General features: G+C 37.9%; 1 protein-coding gene across 1 annotated transcript in view; it reads left to right on the forward strand.

Annotated features, from left to right (window-relative positions):
- The first annotated feature begins 7,078 nt into the window (after positions 1 to 7,078).
- LOC103077785 (putative uncharacterized protein FLJ43826) overlaps positions 7,079 to 21,482 on the forward strand; it is a 73,418-nt gene continuing 59,014 nt past the window's right edge. The window contains 4 exon segments of the mRNA XM_082930879.1: positions 7,079 to 7,083; positions 10,243 to 10,314; positions 17,194 to 17,265; positions 17,889 to 17,969. Coding sequence (XP_082787005.1) covers positions 7,079 to 7,083; positions 10,243 to 10,314; positions 17,194 to 17,265; positions 17,889 to 17,969 — 230 coding nt within the window.

A 21,482-nucleotide genomic window follows, 5' to 3' on the forward strand; every position in this document is an offset into this window, starting at 1 on the left:
TTATAAAGCAGAAACTAACACATCATTGTAAAGCAATTATTCCCCAATAAATATGTTAAAAAAAAAAACAATGTCTAAAAGTGGCAAATATTAGAAGCAACTTGTAGAATTGTTGCAAGAATTAGGATACGTGCTGTTACTAGTTGATGACAATTATTAGCAGAATAAGAATTTTTTAAAGTTTCTAGGAGTGAAGGTATAAGGGAACATGGGGCCAAGGACTCAGTTGTGTTATGGGGCTCTCCATGCGTGGAATAGTAGGAAGAAGAAGAGATGCCAATGGGGACAAAAGAGTAAAGAGGCAGAAAGAAAAGCAGAACAGGAATTTGTTCTGGGAATCTAATTCTTTGGTCAGGATTATGAAGGTTTAGGAATATGCAAACCAAGGTCATTGTGAAGAATGATGTCACCTCTGAGAGGGAGGACCATTCTGATATAATTGAGACCACAAATACAAACTCAGAAATATTATTCTGATTTTTCCACAGACCCAATAAAATAAAGACCAGGATTCCTAGGAACTAGGGCTCAGCAAAGTTAACTGAAATATGAAGTTACATAAGGAGTAAATGGCAAAGACAGAGCTTGGGCCTAGGTTTGTCTGGATTCATGTCCATAAGAATGGGGACTTCCAAAGCAAAAACCTACTAGGGAGAGATGTGAAAATGGTGATTTTTTTTCCCCCTTTTCTTTAGAAGTCATGCCCAGCCATTGAGGTCAGCAGCTATTATGGAACTAACATTTTGGTAAACCCCTAGTTAGATTCTTCTGCATCTTTTAAAAGCCATAGATTAAACAAGGAAGAGATGCTATAGATCAGTAAATTTACACGTTTTATAATTCCTGGGTCCTGCTCAGCTGCAGCGTTCAGTGAATGCAAGTGCAGTAAATACTTGGTCACAGATTCCATTTACATAACTATAGCCTGACAATGCAGGGAGTAAGAAAGTATCATTTTTTGTACCCTTTAGAATTACATGGAAATGAACAAGACCTTTCTTTCTTTTTTTATATAAATTTGTTTATATATTTATTTATTTATTTTATTTTTGGCTACATTGGGTCTTCACTGCTGTGTGTGGACTCTCTCTAGTTGCATTAAGCTGGGGCTTCTCTTGTTGTGGAGCACGGGCTGAAGGCACGCGTTTTTGGTAGTTGTAGCACGTGGGCTCAGTAGTTGTGGCTCGTGGGTTCTAGAGCACAGGCTTGGTAGTTGTTGCACACAGGCTTAGTTGCTTCACGGCATGTGGGATCGTTCTGGATGAGGGCTTGGACCCGTGTCCCCTGCATTGGCAGGCGGACTCCTAACCACTATGCCACGAGTGAAGTCCCAGCAAGCTTTTCTTTTTTCCTCAACAGTGGTTATGTAAAACAAATATTTGTGATAATTTTAAAAAGCTTGTTTCAGTGCAAATATAAAGGAATTTATAAGACAAAGGAGACAAATAGCTAAATTAAGACAGTTGAATGATTATTACAATATACACACACGAGCTCAAAAAGTGTGGTTAAATTGCACACTGAAATCACAATAAAAGATAATTTTATTGCCAAATAATTAAATCTCTTTTTAAGTGTACTTTTTTTTCTATACAAGCAAATTTAAAATCTTAGTGAATCTTTTCTTTTCCTCAGAAAAATATTTGCCAGATTAAGTCTTTATCCTCAGCATGCAGAGTTTTCATAATTGTTTGGCTATTTTTGTTTATAAAAATGTCCAGTAGAGGCCATGCCTGATTTTGCAGATCTGTCATTTATATACTGTGGGCAGGCAGGTAAAAGAGTGAAGTCATGAACTTCTGCCGCTCACCGAATAAGAGTCATAGTTAACATTTACTGAGCATGTACTAAGTGTCAGGGACTCTGTGAATGCTTTAAGTGGATTGTCTACTTCAGTTAACTCAATGAATTAAATATGAGAGATCTGAAATGTAGAGAGATTAATCTAATTTCCCAGAATCAAATAATAAGGAAGTGGGTAGGCTGAGATTCAAAGCAGCTATAGAGTCTGTACTCCTAATCAAGGGGTTACATTCTTCATTTTCTTATCAAATTGAAGACAAATTGTCAGTCCAGGCCTTCACACCCACTGGTTCCTAGACTAATGTAAACTTAACATTGAAAAAAATCTGGTAGCTCTTAAATTTACATCTATGACGTTTCTCCCTGATATATTTGGTTTTTCTAACAGTGGAAGATATTTGTTAATGAACTTATATTGTCAGTAACTGACAGCTTTGTAACAAGATGGTTTATTATTATTAACCATCATGGCAACAACAACAACATTAAAGAACAAGGTAGTAACACCTAATATGTACTGAGCATTTACAATATGCCAAGAGTGATATTTAAAGAACATCTGTGGTTTCTGCTTTTTCCTTGGGCATTTGCTACTCCAACAAGTCCATATTTAAAATGCCGGGAGGAGCGTCAAGTGGTGGAAGAGTAAGTCACAGAGATCACGTGATCTTCCTCCCCACAAATACATCAGAAATACACCTACATGTAGAACAACTCCTACAGAACATCTACTGAACGCTGGCAGAAGACCTCAGACTGACCAGTCAGGCATAGAGCCTTCTTTTCTTCCTCCTCAATGTCTTCCATTCCATGTCCTCTAACCCACTGAACAAACGTGGACCTCTGTGGCTCCTGATGTCACCTCTAGAGGTGGTCAAACAACTCCATTTCGAAAAGTCATTTCCAGAAGACATTTCTTTTCTACGGTTTTTTTAAAGAAACAAATGGGCATTTACAAGACATGTGACTTTAACTATCATACGTCGGCAACCTCTTCATATCTAGAAGGCCTATCTATATGTAGCGAAAAGTTTTCGAAAGGTTGGGGGGAAAGTTGAGAGCAACTTTTTCATATTATATACACAGGCCTTCTATAAACGGCCAGTAAATCTTCCCAAAGGGTGGCGGGCACTTCCTATGGGCCACATGTGGTACGTTATTCTACCATTTCCATCTTCCGACATCGAGGTCTTGGTAGAACGAAGACCAACCGCCCGATGACCCGCTAACGTTCCACCCGTCGTCTACCGCGGCTCCACTCACCTTCCGGGCCCGTTAAGGCCTTTGTCCGTCGTTGTCCAGTTGAGGTGAGTTCTCGTCCAGCTGGGACAGAGAGGTCACCTCAGGTCCCGGATCGCGTGGGCTCCAAGGCCTAAGGGTGGCTGAGCTGGCGTCCACGTAGACCCCCCTTCCCGGGCCCTCGAGGCTCTAACGTCCCTCCGCGGTGTTCCAGTGGCCGCCATTCTTCTCGCCCTGCCACGCCCGACGCCCAAAGGCGCCACGTCCTCGGTGGCCTGCCGGAGGCTTCGCCTAACCCCTGCAGTATGAGGTCAAGAGACGCGGCGGTAGGTGGGATCTGGGCTCCGAGGGGCCGCCGCCATTAGGTCGCGGAGGTGGGGATGGGGGAGCAGTTCGTTGCTGCTTCCGGGCTCGGGCGCTGCCGGTGGGCGGCTGTGGCGAGGGCTCTGGGGCTCGGCAAGACACAGCCTGAGCCTGTCCCGGGGGCCCCCCAGTTCACCTGCCGACCGGAGGCCGGAGGGCCTGGAGGGCCCCGGGCTAGAAGGCCGCGATCCCCTTTTCACCGCGTTCTCTGCCAGAACTGTGGCACAACTTTTTTGAGGCCAATTAAAATTTTATATCTAAATAGTCTTCACCCCAACAATCCCATTTCTAGATAACTATTCTATAGAAATAAATGACCCGGCTCACAAAAATGCATGTACAAGGATATTCATTGCAGCAATGCAAGTAAAAAGAAAACTGGACATAATCTAAACATCCTTCAATAGGGGCTTTATTAAACTATGATACATTCATACTATGGAATATTATGCAGGAGTTTAAATGAATGGGGTAACCCTCTATGTACTGGGAAGGAAAGAAATCTAAGACACATCATGAAATGAAGGAATCAAGTTGCAAGGATGTTACTAATGTAAAAAAAAGATAGGAAAAAGCACACAAACCTATTTGGCTCTGTAAATATGTATGTACTCAAACGTATGGAAAAGAATCTGGAAGGATTAATACTAAACTCAAAGTAGTGGGTGGGGGATTAGGGCACAAGGAGGGTTTTCATTATACCTGTAATTTCATTGTTATATATTGAGAATAGAATCATGTATTACTTGTATAATAGAAAATAAGTTTAAATTTTCTCTTACTGGTTTTAAAGAGGTCCTGCCAAACTTGATTTTTTAAATAAACACAGAATTTCAAACATTAGCTTGCTTTGGAATATGGAAGGGGAAATACCTTTTCTCACAGGTATTGACCTCAAAATTCTGAACCAAGAAGGATCTTATAATGCAGTTAGCTTTTTTTTTTTAACATCGTTATTGGAGTGTAATTGCTTTACAATGGTGTGTTGGTTTCTGCTTTATAACAAAGTGAATCAGTTATACATATACATATGTTCCCATATCTCTTCCCTCTTGCGTCTCCCTCCCTCCCACCCTCCCTATCCCACCCCTCTAGGTGGTCACAAACCACCGAGCTGATCTCCCTGTTCTACGTGGCTGCTTCCCACTAGCTATCTATTTTACGTTTGGTAGTGTATATATGTCCATGCCACTCTGTCACTTTGTCACAGCTTACCCTTCCCCCTCCCCATATCCTCAAGTCCGTTCTTTAGTAGGTCTGTGCCTTTATTCCCATCTTACCCCTAGGTTCTTCATGACCTTTCTTTCTTTTCTTAGATTCCATATATATGTGTTAGCATACGGTATTTCTTTTTCTCTTTCTGACTTACTTCACTCTGTATGACAGACTCTATGTCCATCCACCTCACTACAAATAGCTCAATTTCGTTTCTTCTTATGGCTGAGTAATATTCCGTTGTATATATGTGCCACATCTTCTTTATCCATTCATCTGTCAATGGACACTTAGGTTGCTTCCATGTCCTGGCTATTGTAAATAGAGCTGCAATGAATATATTGGTACATGACTCTTTCTGAATTATGGTTTGCTCAGGGTATATGCCCAGTAGTGGGATTGCTGGGTTGTATCGTAGTTCTATTTGTAGTTGTTTTTTTTTTTTTATTTTTTGCGGTACGTGGCCCTCTCACTGTTGTGGCCTCTCCCGTTGCGGAGCACAGGCTCCGGAGGCACGGGCTCAGCAGCCATGGCTCACGGGCCTAGCCGCTCCGTGGCATGTGGGATTTTCCCAGACTGAGGCACAAACCCGTGTCCCCTGCATCGGCAGGCGGACTCTCAACCACTGCGCCACCAGGGAAGCCCCCCTATCTGTAGTTAGTGAAGGAACCTCCATAATGTTCTCCATAGTGGCTGTATCAACTTACATTCCCACCAACAATGCAAGAGTGTTCCCTTTTCTCCACACCCTCTCCAGCATTTATTGTTTCTAGATTTTTTGATGATGGCCATTCTGGCTGGTGTGAGATGATATCTCATTGTAGTTTTGATTTGCATTTCTCTAATGATTAATGATGTTGAGCATTCTTTCATGTGTTTGTTGGCAATCTGTTTATCTTCTTTGGGGAAGTGTCTCTTTAGGTCTTCTGCCCATTTTTGGATTGGGTTGTTTATTTTTTTGTTATTGAGCTGCATGAGCTGCCTGTAAATTTTAGAGATTAATCCTTTGTCAGTTGATTCATTTGCAAATATTTTCTCCCATTCTGAGGGTGTTATTGAGCTGCATGAGCTGCTTGTAAATTTTGGAGATTCATCATTTGTCAGTTGCTCCATTTGCAAATATTTTCTCCCATTCTGAGGGTTGTCTTTTGGTCTTGTTTATGGTTTCCTTTACTGTGCAAAAGCTTTTAAGTTTCATGAGGTCCCATTTGTTTATTTTTGTTTTTATTTCCATTTCTCTAGGAGGTGGGTCAAAAAGGATCTTTGTCTGATTTATGTCATAGAGTGTTCTACCTACACATTGAAGTATAAAAACCATGTGATCATCTCAATAGATGCAGAGAAAGCTTTCAACAAAATTCAAAACCCATTTATGATAAAAACCCTGCAGAAAGTAGGCATAGAGGGAACTATCCTCAACATAATAAAAGCCATATATGACAAACCCACAGCCAACATTGTCCTCAATGGTGAAAAACTGAAACCATTTCCCCTAAGATAAGGAACAAGACAAGGTTGCCTACTCTCACCATTACATGCTAGAGTTACAGGCCCAAGAATGAAACAGCCCAAGTATCCCAGTTCTCAGGGGATTTACAAATATATGGAAATAAATATATAATAAATAGATATAATTTCAAGCATTGCTAAGTTAAATCAATAAAACAAACAAACAGACCCTGAGCCCTCTCAATTTCCTAGAAGTTACAGAGGTTGAGAGTAGGATAATTGTCAGTAATACAGAATCAAGAATGAATGTGAAATTCGGAAGATTGCCTTAGACCAGAACCCTGGTCAGAAGTTAGACATGGATCATTCTTAAATGTTCATTCACGCCTGGTTTTGATATTTTCATGGTGTGAGAAAGTTTTAGATCTGGCTTTAACTCTGATTCCCCATATTTTTAAAATTTTTCTTCAGTCAAAATGGATATTTGGAGTTCTACAGATTAATGTATTTTATTTCACTTATTCAGTTATTGCTTATTTGAAGCTCCTTTTTGGGTAATTTTCTGGTGACTGACTCATTCTCAGTCTAAACTTTACTTCTAGGCTGAATTTACTGTTGTTATTTTTAACATTTCTACTATCCTGTCATCCAAACAACTTCACAGAAATAAACCCTATTAATTTGAAATACATACTGTTTGGTTATGCCCTGTCCTACCATGATATTCAAACTCCAACCAGTCTGATATGGGCATCAGCCAATCAGAGAAGACAGTGCCATATAGAGTTGAGGATCAGCCCCATCTCTTTGCTGTACTTACTGAATCCTTGTCAACGTTCAAAGTTATAGTTAGTATATATGAGTTTCACCTTTGTGTAGCTTTTTTCATATACCATCATTTCCTGTGATGCTTGTATATCATTTATGGTATATACATACAGTTTTGTTACATGATATGGGGAGGTAGAGTTCTTTCCTACCTTGGATGTTATGAAAAGGGTTAGCATACATGTCGTTGGACATATTGATTTGTTTTTTTTCTTGTTGGATCATTTGCATGGAAATATGAAACCACTACTTAGAGGTGAGAAAACAATCTTAGCACCATCTGTTGACCATTCCCCCTAACATGTATTCTGACAATCACTGCGATTCCTTCTAAAATGGTGAATTTTAAATTGAGATATGGGTCTTTGAAGCATGCTCAGGGCTCCAAGAGTTCTTTGTGGGAATTGAAGTGTTTTGTGTTTTTGTTTTAGTGATCTTTTAAAAATGTTTGTGACTATATTCTGTATAATATGAACCACCTTAATAACTGAGTTGCAGAGTTTCCAGGTAGTAATATTTTAATTCTCATAAGCTATGAGTAAAGAAATAATTTATGAGCTGGAATTAAGCTATGAGATGGAATTGATATAAATATGTGACCAAGAGACACTGTGAGTGAAAAGCAGAACGTTTAAATGCAGAACTCAGTGGAAATAGCTTCACAAGGCAACATAGCCTGTGCTCAGATCCCCAAGGCTCCTGAAGGATGTACCACTGTTAATATCACGTGCAAGGAAGGGGATTCTTTCAGGCAAGAGAAACCTACCTTTGACATCTTATAGAGTTTCTTCTGTACTGGCTCTCTCTACCACTCCCTCACTCCACTCTTGGGTCACTGGCTATGTGCCTTCCTGCTTATCAGATATAAGAAACTGGTGCAAAACACCACACCCTCCTCCCCGCAGCGTGTTCCTAGTCTTTATTGTGAGACCAGTTGAAGCAAAGGGGTTAACATTCCTCGGGCCGACCCAAGGGTCAGGCTTGACTGTGAATCGTTCCTGCTCCCTTCATTCTGCATTCTGGAGAAGTCTTTGGCTGGATCTCTCAGTTTCCTAATTTATTCTTTAACTGTCATTTCTGCTGCTCATATACTGAGTTTTTAAAATTATTGCTAACATTTTTCATTCATATATTCTTGATTAATGGATGCACTATCTGCCTACATCTGTCTGAGGATAATAATTGTGCTATCCTAAGATCCTCTTGTGCTTTGTTAACTCTGATTCATTGGCTATAAGCTCTTATGTTTGTTTTTGTTTTCCGTCCTTAATGGAGTTGGCTTTCTCACATTGTTTGGTCATTCCTGAGTGTAATTCATCTTTGTAGTTGAGATTCTACTGTGTTTGTTTCCCAGCTTTAAGGGACAAGTGAAATGAGCTGTTGGGGCTTACTACTCCCAGTAGGTTCCCCTGAGAATAAGGCAGAGGTGGGAGGTGACTTCTTGTGGCTAGTCAGGGAGTGCATACCTTTCTTTCAGGGTTCTGAGACCTTGCCCCCTTTCTAACACCAACTGCTTCTGCCTAGAGGAAGACACCTTTTGCTGTCTTGATCAAGGAGGGAATATGTGGGGTTGATGTGTGCTGTCGGCTGCTCCTACCGCACTATTCCAACTGATCACCCTGTAGGCAGCTCCGGGACGTTTCTGGTAGGGGAGCTGCTCCCACACATCGAGGTAAGGTTGTGATTTTTAAGTTATATCTTTTCTATCATTCTTAGGGATTTTGGTGGAAGTTGAAGGAGTGGAGACTTGACATGCTTTAATCTGCCAACTTGAAATAGCACAACTTCTTAGGAAACAATTTTGTATCCCTATTACATCCTAGACAAACTCAGGCATATATGTATCAGGATACAAATACAAGAATGTTCAAAGCAGTATTGTTTTTAATAAATAAAAACTAGAAAAAATCTGAGTATACACCAACCGTTGAATGAATAAAGTGTGATATAATCATAATTAGAAGTCATAGACTTTGTCAGACACATAATGCAAGCCACATAAGTAATCTTAAATTTTCTGGTAGCCACTTTAAAATAAAAGTAAAATGAAAGAGTTGAAATAAATGTTAATATCTTTTACTTAACCCTTATATCCCAAATATCATTTTAACATGTAATCATTATATACATTATTAATAAGATATTCTATGGTTTTTTCATACTAAGGATTTAAAAATATCCAAAGTATTATCATATCTACATTTAATCAATATAAAAATTAATGAGAGAATCTACATTTTTTTCCCCTTACTAACTCTTTGAAATCACAATTTGGTTGCTAAATTTTATTACAAATACTTGAGCAGTATTTAGATTGTATAAAATTTACTGTCAAAAAAGTAGTATCACATATGTAGATTGTTGCTAACATAAACATTTCCCAATAATTACATTGCATATCTGTTTTTTGAATTTTAATTTTAAAATAATTGAAATTAATTAAATTAAAAATTCAACTCCATAATGTCACTAGCCACTTTCAAGTACTCAGAAGCCTCATGTAGTTGGACATGCAACACTACATACTACAGGCAAAAATAAAATAATTTTACAAAATAATGTTGAATGAAAGAAGCAATGTGGGAAACAATACATATAATATGATTCCACTTATATAAAGTTCAAGAAGAAGCAAGACTAAACTGTGTTCTTTATGGCTGATAGAGAAAAGATGAAAGTAAATTTAAAAAGCAAGTAAATTATTCTTGAAGTCATGATAGTGGTTCCCTCTAGGAAGTCAGAGAGAGGATTGTGATTGAAAGAGGGCACATGGGGGACTTCTGGGATGCTGGCAGGATTCTTTGTTTACATGAATGGTGTTACGTGGGGATCTGTTTTGTAATTATTCAACAGTTGAACAGTTGTTCAATTGAATTATTGAACAGTTATGTATATTTTATGCACATTTTAGTTTTCAAAAATTTTTAATGGGGGAAAAATCAGATGGCTTCATTTTCCCTGATACAGTTCTGTGTGGGACTTCCTAATAAGGTTTGGGGAAAGAGAGTAGGGAAGGGAAGCGCTGCAACGTTGGTGCAACCAAGAGCAGGGTTCTAACAGAGACTTCATGGTCTAGAGAGTAGGCTTTAACTACATGATTTGGTGGGAAGAGTGGGTGGTGTGTGTGTGTGTGTGTGTGTGTGTGTGTGTGTGTGTGTGTGTGACGTGAAAAGAAGGTTTAAATGGAAACAGAGCAGAAATCACCATCCCTAAATCAAATAAGGATTAGGTTTTTTAGGTGGCACCATTACCCAGCTTTCCTCCACGTATAGGAGTTAGTCCTATGTAGTATATAGTTGTAGTTATTTTGCATTTTGATCCAGAAATAACCTTTTCATTTTTCAGAATTCTCAGTGAAAATGATTTGACTGAATTACATAAGGACTCATTTGAAGGCTTGCTATCCCTCCGATATTTGTAAGTTAATCATATTTATTTATGAGTCCTTACCTATAAAGTAGAATATCTATAAAGTATTTAAGGGGTTCAAGTTAGATAATCTCTTCAATTTCTTCTAGTAATACAATTCTACGATCCTGGGAGTCTGTATAGGGTCCCAGCCCATCACTAGCACTAAATATCTCCTATTCATTTTTAATTTTTTAATTATATAGACAAGGTATAGATAGAAGAATACACTTTAGTTGTAGAGGAAAAGTGGTAATGATGTCTGTGCCATTATAGGCTCCCATATGAACCTTGTTATATAAGTGTTCATATACTCTTCTTCTGTATTTATATTTTGTTTATGACCTATGGATCAAATCTGGGCCACAGTCCATTTTTATACAGCCCATATGTTAAAAGTGATTTTTTTTTGTAGTTTTTGCTTTTTTTTTTTTAGCTATGTGATCTTTTTTTTTAACATCTTTATTGGAGTATAATTGCTTTACAATGGTATGTTAGTTTCAGCTTCACAACACAATGAATCAGTTATATATATACGTATGTTCCCATATCTCTTCCCGCTTGCGTCTCCCGCCCTCCCACCCTCCCTATCCCACCCCTGCAGGCAGTCACAAAGCACCGAGCTGATCTCCCTGTGCTATGTGGCTGCTTCCCACTAGCTATCTACCTTACGTTTGTTAATGTATATATGGTCCATGCCTCTCTCTCGCTTTGTCACAGTTTACCCTTCCCCCTCCCCATATCCTCAAGTCCATTCTCTAGTAAGTCTGTGTCTTTATTCCTGCACCCCTAGGTTCTTCATGACATTTTTTTTCTTAAATTCCATATATATGTGTTAGCATACGGTATTTGTCTCTCTCTTTCTGACTTACTTCACTCTGTATAACAGACTCTAGGTCTATCCACCTCATTACAAAGAGTTCAATTTCGTTTCTTTTTATGGCTGAGTAATATTCCATTGTATATATGTGCCACATCTTCTTTATCCATTCATCCGATGATGGACACTTAGGTTGGGGTATATACCTAGTAGTGGGATTGCTGGGTCATATGGTAGTTCTATTTGTAGTTTTTTAAGGAACCTCCATACTGTTCTCCATAGTGGCTGAACCAATTCACATTCCCACCAGCAGTGCAAGAGTGTTCCCTTTTCTCCACACCCTCTCCAGCATTTATTGTTTCTAGATTTTTTGATGATGGCCATTCTGACTGGTGTGAGATGATATCTCATTGTAGTTTTGATTTGCATTTCTCTAATGATTAATGATGTTGAGCATTCTTTCATGTGTTTGTTGGCAGTCTGTATATCTTCTTTGGAGAAATGTCTATTTAGGTCTTCTGCCCATTTTTGGATTGGGTTGTTTATTTTTTTGTTATTGAGCTGCATGAGCTGCCTGTAAATTTTAGAGATTAATCCTTTGTCAGTTGATTCATTTGCAAATATTTTCTCCCATTCTGAGGGCTGTCTTTTGGTCTTGTTTATGGTTTCCTTTGCTGTGCAAAAGCTTTGAAGTTTCATTAGGTCCCATTAGTTTATTTTTGTTTTTATTTCCATTTCTCTAGGAGGTGGGTCAAAAATGACCTTGCTGTGATTTATGTCATAGAGTGTCCTGCCTATGTTTTCCTCTAAGAGTTTGATAGTTTCTGGCCTTATATTTAGGTCTTTAATCCATTTTGAGCTTATTTTTGTGTATGGTGTTAGGGAGTGATCTAATCTCATACTTCTACATGTAGCTGTCCAGTTTTCCCAGCACCACTTATTGAAGAGGCTGTCCTTTCTCCATTGTACATTCCTACCTCCTTTATAAAAGATAAGGTGGCCATATGTGCATGGGTTTATCTCTGGGCTTTCTATCCTGTTCCATTGATCTATCTTTCTGTTTTTGTGCCAGTACCATACTGTCTTGATTACTGGAGCTTTGTAGTATAGTCTGAAGTCAGGAAGCCTGATTCCTCCAGCTCCATTTTTCGTTCTCAAGATTGCTTTGGCTATTCGGGGTCTTTTGTGTTTCCATACAAATTGTGAAATTTTTTGTTCTAGTTCTGTGAAAAATGCCAGTGGTAGTTTGATAGAGATTGCATTGAATCTGTAGATTGCTTTGGGTAGTAGAGTCATTTTCACAATGTTGATTCTTCCAATCCAAGAACATGGTGTATCTCTCTATCTATTTGTATCATCTTTTATTTCTTTCATCAGTGTCTTATAATTTTCTGCATACAGGTCTTTTGTCTCCTTAGGTAGGTTTATTCCTAGATATTTTATTCTTTTTGTTGCGATGGTAAATGGGAGTGTTTCTTTTTGTTGTTGTTGTTGTTGTTGTTTTGGTTTTTGTGGGGTTTTTTTGTGGTACGCAGGCCTCTCACTGATCTGGCCTCTCCCCTTGCAGAGCACAGGCTCCGGAAGCGCAGGCTCAGCGGCCATGGCTCATGGGCCCAGCCGCTCCGCGGCGTCATCTGCAAACAGTGACAGCTTTACTTCTTCTTTTCCGATTTGGATTCCTTTTATTTCCTTTTCTTCTCTGATTGCTGTGGCTAAAACTTCCAAAACTATGTTGAATAAGAGTGGTGAGAGTGGGCAACCTTGTCTTGTTCCTGACCTTAGTGGAAATGCTTTCAGTTTTTCGCCATTGAGGATGATGTTGGCTGTGGGCTTGTCATATACGGCCTTTATTATATTGAGGAAAGTTCCCTCTACACCTACTTTCTGCAGGGTTTTTATCATAAATGGGTGTTGAATTTTGTCAAAAGCTTTCTCTGCATCTATTGAGATGATCATATGGTTTTTCTCCTTCAATTTGTTAATATGGTTAATCACATTGATAGATTTGCGTATATTGAAGAATCCTTGCATTCCTGGAATAAACCCCACTTGATCATGGTGTATGATCCTTTTAATGTGCTGTTGGATTCTGTTTGCTAGTATTTTGTTGAGGATTTTTGCATCTATGTTCATCAGTGATATTGGCCTGTAGTTTTCTTTCTTTGTGACATCCTTGTCTGGTTTTGGTATCAAGGTGATGGTGGCCTCGTAGAATGAGTTTGGGAGTGTTCCTCCCTCTGCTATATATTAAAATCAGATCAGAAATAAATGAAAAAGAAATGAAGGAAACGATAGCAAAGATCAATAAAACTAAAAGCTGGTTCTTTGAGAAGAGAAACAAAATAGATAAACCATTAGCCAGACTCATGAAGAAAAAAAGGGAGAAGACTCAAATCAATAGAATTAGAAATGAAAAAGGAGAAGTAACAACTGACACTGCAGAAACACAAAAGATCATGAGAGATTACTACAAGCAACTCTATGCCAATAAAATGGACAATCTGGAAGAAACGGACAAATTCTTAGAAAGGCACAACCTGCCAAGACTGAATCAGGAAGAAATAGAAAATATGAACAGACCAATCACAAACACTGAAATTGAAACTGTGATTAAAAATCTTCCAACAAACCAAAGCCCAGGACCAGATGGCTTCACAGGCGAATTCTATCAAACATTTAGAGAAGAGCTAACACCTATCTTTCTCAAACTCTTCCAAAATATAGCAGAGGGAGGAACACTCCCCAACTCATTCTACGAGGCCACCATCACCCTGATTCCAAAACTAGACAAGGATGTCACAAAGAAAGAAAACTACAGGCCAATATCACTGATGAACATAGATGCAAAAATCCTCAACGAAATACTAGCAAACAAAATCCAACAGCACATTAAGCGCATCATACACCATGATCAAGTGGGTTTTATTCCAGGAATGCAAGGATTCTTCAATATACGCAAATCAATCAACGTGATACACCATATTAACAAATTGAAGGAGAAAAACCGTATGATCATCTCAATAGATGCAGAGAAAGCTTTTGACATAATTCAACACCTATTTATGATAAAAACCATTCAGAAAGTAGGCAAAGAGGGAACTTTCCTCAACATAATAAAGGACATATATGACAAACCCACAGCCAGCATTGTCCTCAATGGTGAAAAACTGAAAGCATTTCCACTAAGATCAGGAAAAAGTGATTTTTAAAGGGCTGTAAATGAGAAAAAAAAAGAAACGAAGAAAAATATGTGACAGAGACTGTATGTGGCCTGCAAAGCCTAAAATATTTACTTATCTGGCCTTTACAGAAAAGGTTTGAAAAAGTTGGTCTAGTGAAATGAGAGGAATTAAAGTTAACCTCAAATTGTCACCTACAAGACAAAAAAATATAGAACACTTAGATTAATATTAATGCCATTAACTCCTAACTTTGACAATTTAATCTAAATTAAATTAACATTTAAATATTAAATATTTAAGCACATGAATTATGTAAACTGTATTGTCAAGGGACTTTCCTGGTGGTGTAATTGTTAAAACGTTGCCTTCCAGTGCAGGGGGTGTGGGTTTGATCCCTGGTCAGGGAGCTAAGATCCCACATGCCTCATGGCCAAAAATGAAAACATAAAAATAAAGAAGCAATACTGTAATAAATTCAATAAAGACTTTAAAAATGGTCCACATCAACAAAAAATTTCTTTAAAAAAAATCAGTATTGTCAAGAACACATTAAGTTACCAAAATAACAAACACTTGTTAAGGATTTTAATGCAGGAAGTGTGATACTAATATTAAGAATTTTTAAGATGATGGTTAAGTGGTATATTTAGAAATGTTCACACTAAATAAGCATCTCAGAAATGCCCCTAACAAAAATCTCTCTGGTCTTTTTATTTCTGTTTTTTTTGTTTTGTTTTGTTTTGTTTTTTTGGCACGCCACACAACTTGTGGGGTCTTACTTCCCTGACCAGGCATTGAACCCAGATCCACAGCAGTGGAAGCGCCAAGTCCTAACCCCTGGATCACCAGGGAATTCCCTCTCCAGCTTCCTTATCAAAGAGGAAATGCTTGCCTAGTATTTCTTTTAATTTAGGGATAAACAGATAACTGTGTTTTTTGCTATAAAAGCTCAGTTTTTGTCCTTTGTCCATGGCATCCAAAGTTGTGTATGTCATTAATCTTTATTAAGTGAATGAATGATCCTCTTTAGCAAATAGATTCTTGTTGAAAATATAAAAGGCTTAAGGGAAGTGGGTATAAAGAGCCTCACATGACCCTAAAAATAGTTCTTTTAATTATCAAACCTTCCAAGCATTAAGGGGCAATCACCTTTATATTAGTCTCTTCTCTGCCATCTGGTCTCCAAACCTTACAAACACAGTTTGCAGAAAAACAAATAAAATAACTGCTCAGTGGCCTAAGCCCTTCATTACTTCTACTATGAAATACTTTATAATCTGATTATTTCATGTTAGCATAAGTATTCTCATTCTTAAAAAAAAAAATGCCATTCAATAAAAAAGTGAAGAAAGAATATCTAATATGCACTATGCCTAGTGTTGTAAACATGAAGATGGGTAAGACAGGATTCCTTTTAGCAACTCAGGATCTCACAGGGAAAAAACCATATAATAAGCTCAAACCATAATCACAAAATGATATGGAGGCACCATGAAGTAATAAAACTACATTTCTTTTTAAACAGTCATTTCCTCCTTCACTGCCCAGCTATTTGTTGATTTTATAAATATTTGAGTTTGCTTTGTGTCCACGCATTGACTTTAAACACGATATACAATGCACATAAGCAGGATCTAGTCCATACTTTGAAGGAGTTTATGATCAGAGGAGATGGGTTGCAGAAAGAGCTATATTTAAAGAAAGAAATGAATATGGGGAAGGAGAGCTATAAGTTGGTATTGGAGCACAAAAGAGGGGAAAAAAAGACTTCAAATTGGATCAGAGAAGATGTTATTAGAACAATACTGTTTAAATGGGAGCACGAAGGGCCATTGGGTATCAATGACAGACATCTTGGGAAGAATAAGCTTGCCAAAGGAAAGTGGGAGAAAGGCAAAGCACAGGAGAAATACTCTGAGGACCTGTAGAGTACAAGTGGGAAGAGTAGACGATTAGAGCCAGATCATCTAGAGTTTTGGAGGCCAAGCCAAGGATAACATGACAAGCACCACGTTACCACAGCAGTGCTTTAGGACACGCTTTAGCCTGCAACAGAACCAACCACTTGGAGGGCTTGTGAAAACATAAGTTCCACCCCCGTAGTTACTGATTCAAGAGGTCCAGAGTAGGGCTGAGTATTTGTATCTTCATTAATTCACAAGTGATGCTTGGTATTTGAGAACCACTTCCGGAGAGTTAATCTGGTGATCACGTGGAGGATGGCTTAGAAAGGGAGAGGGTAGAGATGGAAACATCAGTCAAAAGACAGTTATACCGATCCAGGTGAAATGAGAGACGAAGCTGGAATCAATGGAAATAAGATAGTCAGCTATAGTCCAGAGTAGGTATTTTCGAATAAAAGTCCATATGATAGAAAGTGTAATACTGAATTCAATTTACATATTAATGAGAGGAGTAACTTCCTTTCAAGTTGTGTGAAAGGGTATCTTTTATTTCTTCTGGTAATGAATTGGCCTAGAAAAACAGAACTATAGTGGGAAGTGTGTAAATATAAGAATATTCCTTTTAATATTAGAAATTATAATGATATATAGAGATAAAAACTTTGAGCTCATAATCTAGAATTTGATCAGACCACAAAAGGTGGAATCTAATCAATGCTTCTGCTCTCAGGAAAGATGACCTCCAAAATCTATCAAGACCTATAGTTGTATATTTAATTTATGAACGTACTGAAGGTGAGACTCTTAAGAGAGGTGAAGGCAGGGTTAGGGGCTCTGGAAGGTTCAAATAGTAATTCCTAAGGTTTGGAGTTTAGACCAAAGCTACTTATTTATTATTATCATTCTAACCTCTACTAGTTCTTCCAACTAATTAGATATCTAATAGCTAATTGAAGCAATATTTTCCTTTTACTTTTCCTAGAAATTTTTCCTGCAATAAAATACTGTCTATTGTATGACGTACATTTGAACCATTACCATTTTTGCAGTTTATGTAAGTTACAAATATAACTTCATTATATTTGGAAGTTTTATAAAGTTTAATTATTTATAAAATTAATTTGTTACTCATTTTGATTAAAATTGCTGCTAAAATTTTGTAGCAAATCCTTTTTCTCTCTAGCAAAGATTAGTGTGAGAAATATTACACAGATCAGAGTGAATCATTATAGAGCAGTGGTTCTCAACCAGGGTGATTTGGCACGCAGGTGACATTTGGTAGTGTCTGGAGACATTTTTCCTTGTCAGAACTGTATATGCTACTGGCATCTAGCGGACAGAGGCCGGAGATAGTACAAACATCCAACAGTGTACAGGAAAGCCTCCAACAGCAAAGAATTATCCAGCCAAAAATGCCAAGAGTGCTGCCTTTCTAGAGAAATAAAGATCACTTAACACAAGTATTTAATGAGCATTTACTAGTTTGTGTCTAATGCACCACATATATAATCATGAAAGTATAAATCATAATGTCTTCCACAGTGAGATTACTTTAGTGTATGGAGGGAGTACTGATGTTATGTTTCATCATATATAAATTAGAATATTTGTCAAAGGATAAATGTTCTGAAAGTATACATATTTTTCTTCTTCTTTTGCTGGTGTCTTTTTTTGTAGAACTCTTGGTTGCAATTGACTCACAGAACTTAGATTTGGAACATTTCAGGCCTGGCATGGAATGCCGGAATTATACAAGTTGTAAGTGAAATATAAGATGAATGCATGTAAAAAAACAGTGTGTAAAAGAATCATGCAGTTATTGGTTAGCTGGTGTAAGCCCAGTATGAATTCTGGAAAGTATGGGTTGAGAGCCATTTCTTTTCCTTTCAAATTAGGAAACTAAGGTACAAAGAGGCCAAGAGACTTGTTTAACTCATATATATGAAACGCCCTGCTTTCCATAGCACTGATCTTTGGTACAGGCAATAAAAGGCACCAAGCAAAAACACTCAAATTAGCATTGTCATGGAATCCCACTGATGCCTCTCCAATATGCGAATGGTCCATGAAGTTCTGCTTTTGAATTTAACTTTGATTCCTGCTCATGTGCAAAATTCCTAACTGCTTAAAATGTGTGCAACACAGAGCTGCAAAGAACTAAGTATAGCACCGAATTCTTCAGGGAGCAAAAGGTGTGGGTGCTTCCCCAACCATTATTAGCTCTTTTAAATGGTTAAGCAGCAAGAATTCCTGAACACCCACCACAGGGCTCTCCCCAGCCAAGCAGAACATTATTTTTCAAAAAGCATATATCTCTGAACTGAATTATCTGTGGTCAATAGGAACCTTTGAGGTATGGAGAAAGATGTTGTTTGTGTTCAGCTGTAGTGTGAAAAATATATAGAAAATACGTTGCTGTAGCCTAATTCAATATACTCTCTTTGCTGACTACTCTTCAATAAGAAGTGTGGGTTTCACACCCCTTCAGCTCAAAAATTCTGTGATTTCTCTTGACACAAGGAAACGATAGTGGGTACTTTCAATGGCCCGATGTTGATTCTAGACTCAAGGTAAAGAGCTCTTCTACACCTGGCTTTGGAAAAGACTCTCTTACCTGTCTTGTGGTTCAGAAATCCAGTTTCACACAGTTCACACATTTTGGGTTAATGAAGGTGTTGAGGCTGTGTCTGGAGCTGGATTAGCAATTCCTGCACTTATCTTTAGCTCCCTCCTTCCTTTCCCTTGTTACTTTGCTTATACCTACCTTGGGGAGAGAGTACCAAGGGTCAGTTTTTCTTTTGCCAGCACACAGGGGAGCAGGCTGATGGGGTCCCTTCACCAGGATGTTTTAGTAGCATCAATATAACGTCATAACCTCACCACCTTTCCTAAACATCCTATAACATCAAGACTTCCTTATAAGAATCAGAGTTTCACTACAGTTATGTAGGCAACACGGGAAAATACATTGTGGAAATAAAAAAATCAATCAATCGATCACAGTTTAAAAATTAATGAATTTATTCAAAAAACATTCACTGAGTGCCATGCTCACTGTGTGTCAGCACTGTCCTAAGTGTTGGGGATACAAAGACGCATAGGGCAGGGACTTTGTCCCCCAGAAGCTTTCATACTGGAAGGAGAAAGATGGATGTTGACGGGAAAACATGTATGAGAGCCATTCTAGCATCTATGCAGCGGGGTAACAAGGTGAAGGAGGGAGGAGATGCAGTAGAAAATGGGTGGTAGTTTAGAAAAGATTTGTAATGGAAGAGGCACCAACTTGTTCCTTTTGAATTTGTGTTCCTCCTAAATGACAGAAAAAGTTAGTGAAAGAATCAGAACTATCTGGTGTTGGAAATAAATTAGTACTGTACTCCTAAAACTCGTTCACAGTTACTTTCAAAAGATTGTCACAGTATAGTAAGTCTTTGTTTTGGGCTAACTCTTTCTAATAGACAAAGCTAATTTGCTTCAGGAAATATTTGTCATAGTGATGTCTAAACTTTATTGCATCTCTTTCCAAAGGCAAGCCACCAAGGGAAGATGCCACACTCGAGTTAAGTCATTTTACTACCTATTATGACATATTATTGAGGTGTTTATAAGTTTCCTGCATTAAATAAGTTTGGAAAAGTGCCTGAGCTGAGGTGGATTTATAATGAATTCAATGAAGCTTAGGCTTCAGGGCTCCTCACTTGCATAGGTCCCTTCCAAGGTATTGAGCTGGGTCCTAGCAATTTTTGTATTCATAACTTTGCATGTTTTTATTAGATAGGATTTCCCAAAGTAAATGAGGTACAGGTCGCACAAAACCTTGATTCATCACCGGGTTGCAGGTAATTATAAGTCAGTAGGTTTCTTGAATGAAGCCTCTATGTTATTGACAAACATCAGGTGAAGTAGTTAGCAGTCTATTTTAAATCCGAAATTACCTCAAAGATGAACCAAGGGCTTATTAATTAATAAAGTACCACTTTTTGGATGGTGGTAGTAATCATATCTCTTTCCAATAAAATCAGGAATGAAATATATTATGGAAAACCAGCAGTGGTTGATAATCCTAAATGTTTACTTTTTTTTCTGACTATAGATTGTTTCTCCTTCATTCACCTATGCAGGTCCTGACTGATGGCTTATTTTTAAAAATTCTTGTAGTCACTTCATTGGTTCTAACAATACAAGCTCCATGATTTTAGAAACTGAAGGACTCTACAATGTAGAAAGGCTATATAACTTAACCAGACAGAGTGCATTCACATGCTGTCTTGTCTGTGGTACATCAATATTGTACCTAGATCATAAGCACTAAGACAGAATAAGAGGAAAATCAAAGCCTTATCCCTATTAAATTATTTACCCCATTGTTGAGAATATCAATGAGGGAAGTGTGGCCACACTATGAAGGCAAATTGAGCTGCGGTCACAGAGCCGCCCTAATGCTCCCCCCGTCAACTAGTATTGGTTTCCTTTAGATAGCTATGTACACACAAAAGCTTACACACTTCAGTGTGCTGTCATCACTTTTTGCTATATACTAGAATCCTGGCAGCTTCTCAGATTTAGAAAGGCATAAACATTAAAAACAAAAATAACTTGGGTCTGCCCTTTGCAGTGATTTAAGGTGGCTGTTTTATTTGTAATAGTTCAAAATTTTGAGATTGTCACACCTAGAAACTACTATGCTTTTCTTCTCCCAACTGCATCTTATTCTTCCCACCTGTAGTATTTTCTCCCATTCTGTATGTTTTTTTCACTTTCTTGATAGTGTCCTTTGAAGCACAAACTTTTTAATTTTTATAAAGTCCCATTCATCTATTTTTCCTTTGGTTGTTTGTGCTTCTGGTACCGTATCTAAGAAACTATTGTGTAATGCAAGGTCATAAAGATTTACTCCTGTGTTTTCTTCTAAGAGTTTTATAGCCTTAGCTCTTACATTTGGATATTTGTTCCATTTGGAGTTAATTTTTATATATGGTGTGAAGTGTAGGAGTCCATCTTCATTATTTTGTGTGTGGATGTACTGTTGTCCCAGCATCATTTCAAAAGACTGTTCTTTGCACATTGAATTGTTTTGGCATGCTTTTTGAAAATCAATAGACCATACATATGAGGGTTTATTTCTATACTGCCAATTGTGTTCCATTGATTTACATGTCTGTTCTTATTCCAGTACCACACTGTGATTGCAGTAGCTTTGAACTGAGTTTTGAAACCAGGATGTGTGAGTCCTCCCAGTTTGTTCTTTACCAACATTGTTTTGGTTATTCT

Source organism: Lipotes vexillifer, unplaced genomic scaffold (genome assembly GCF_000442215.2).
Source record: "Lipotes vexillifer unplaced genomic scaffold, Lipotes_vexillifer_v1.1 scaffold1026, whole genome shotgun sequence".
NCBI classification, from domain to species: Eukaryota; Metazoa; Chordata; class Mammalia; order Artiodactyla; family Lipotidae; genus Lipotes; species Lipotes vexillifer.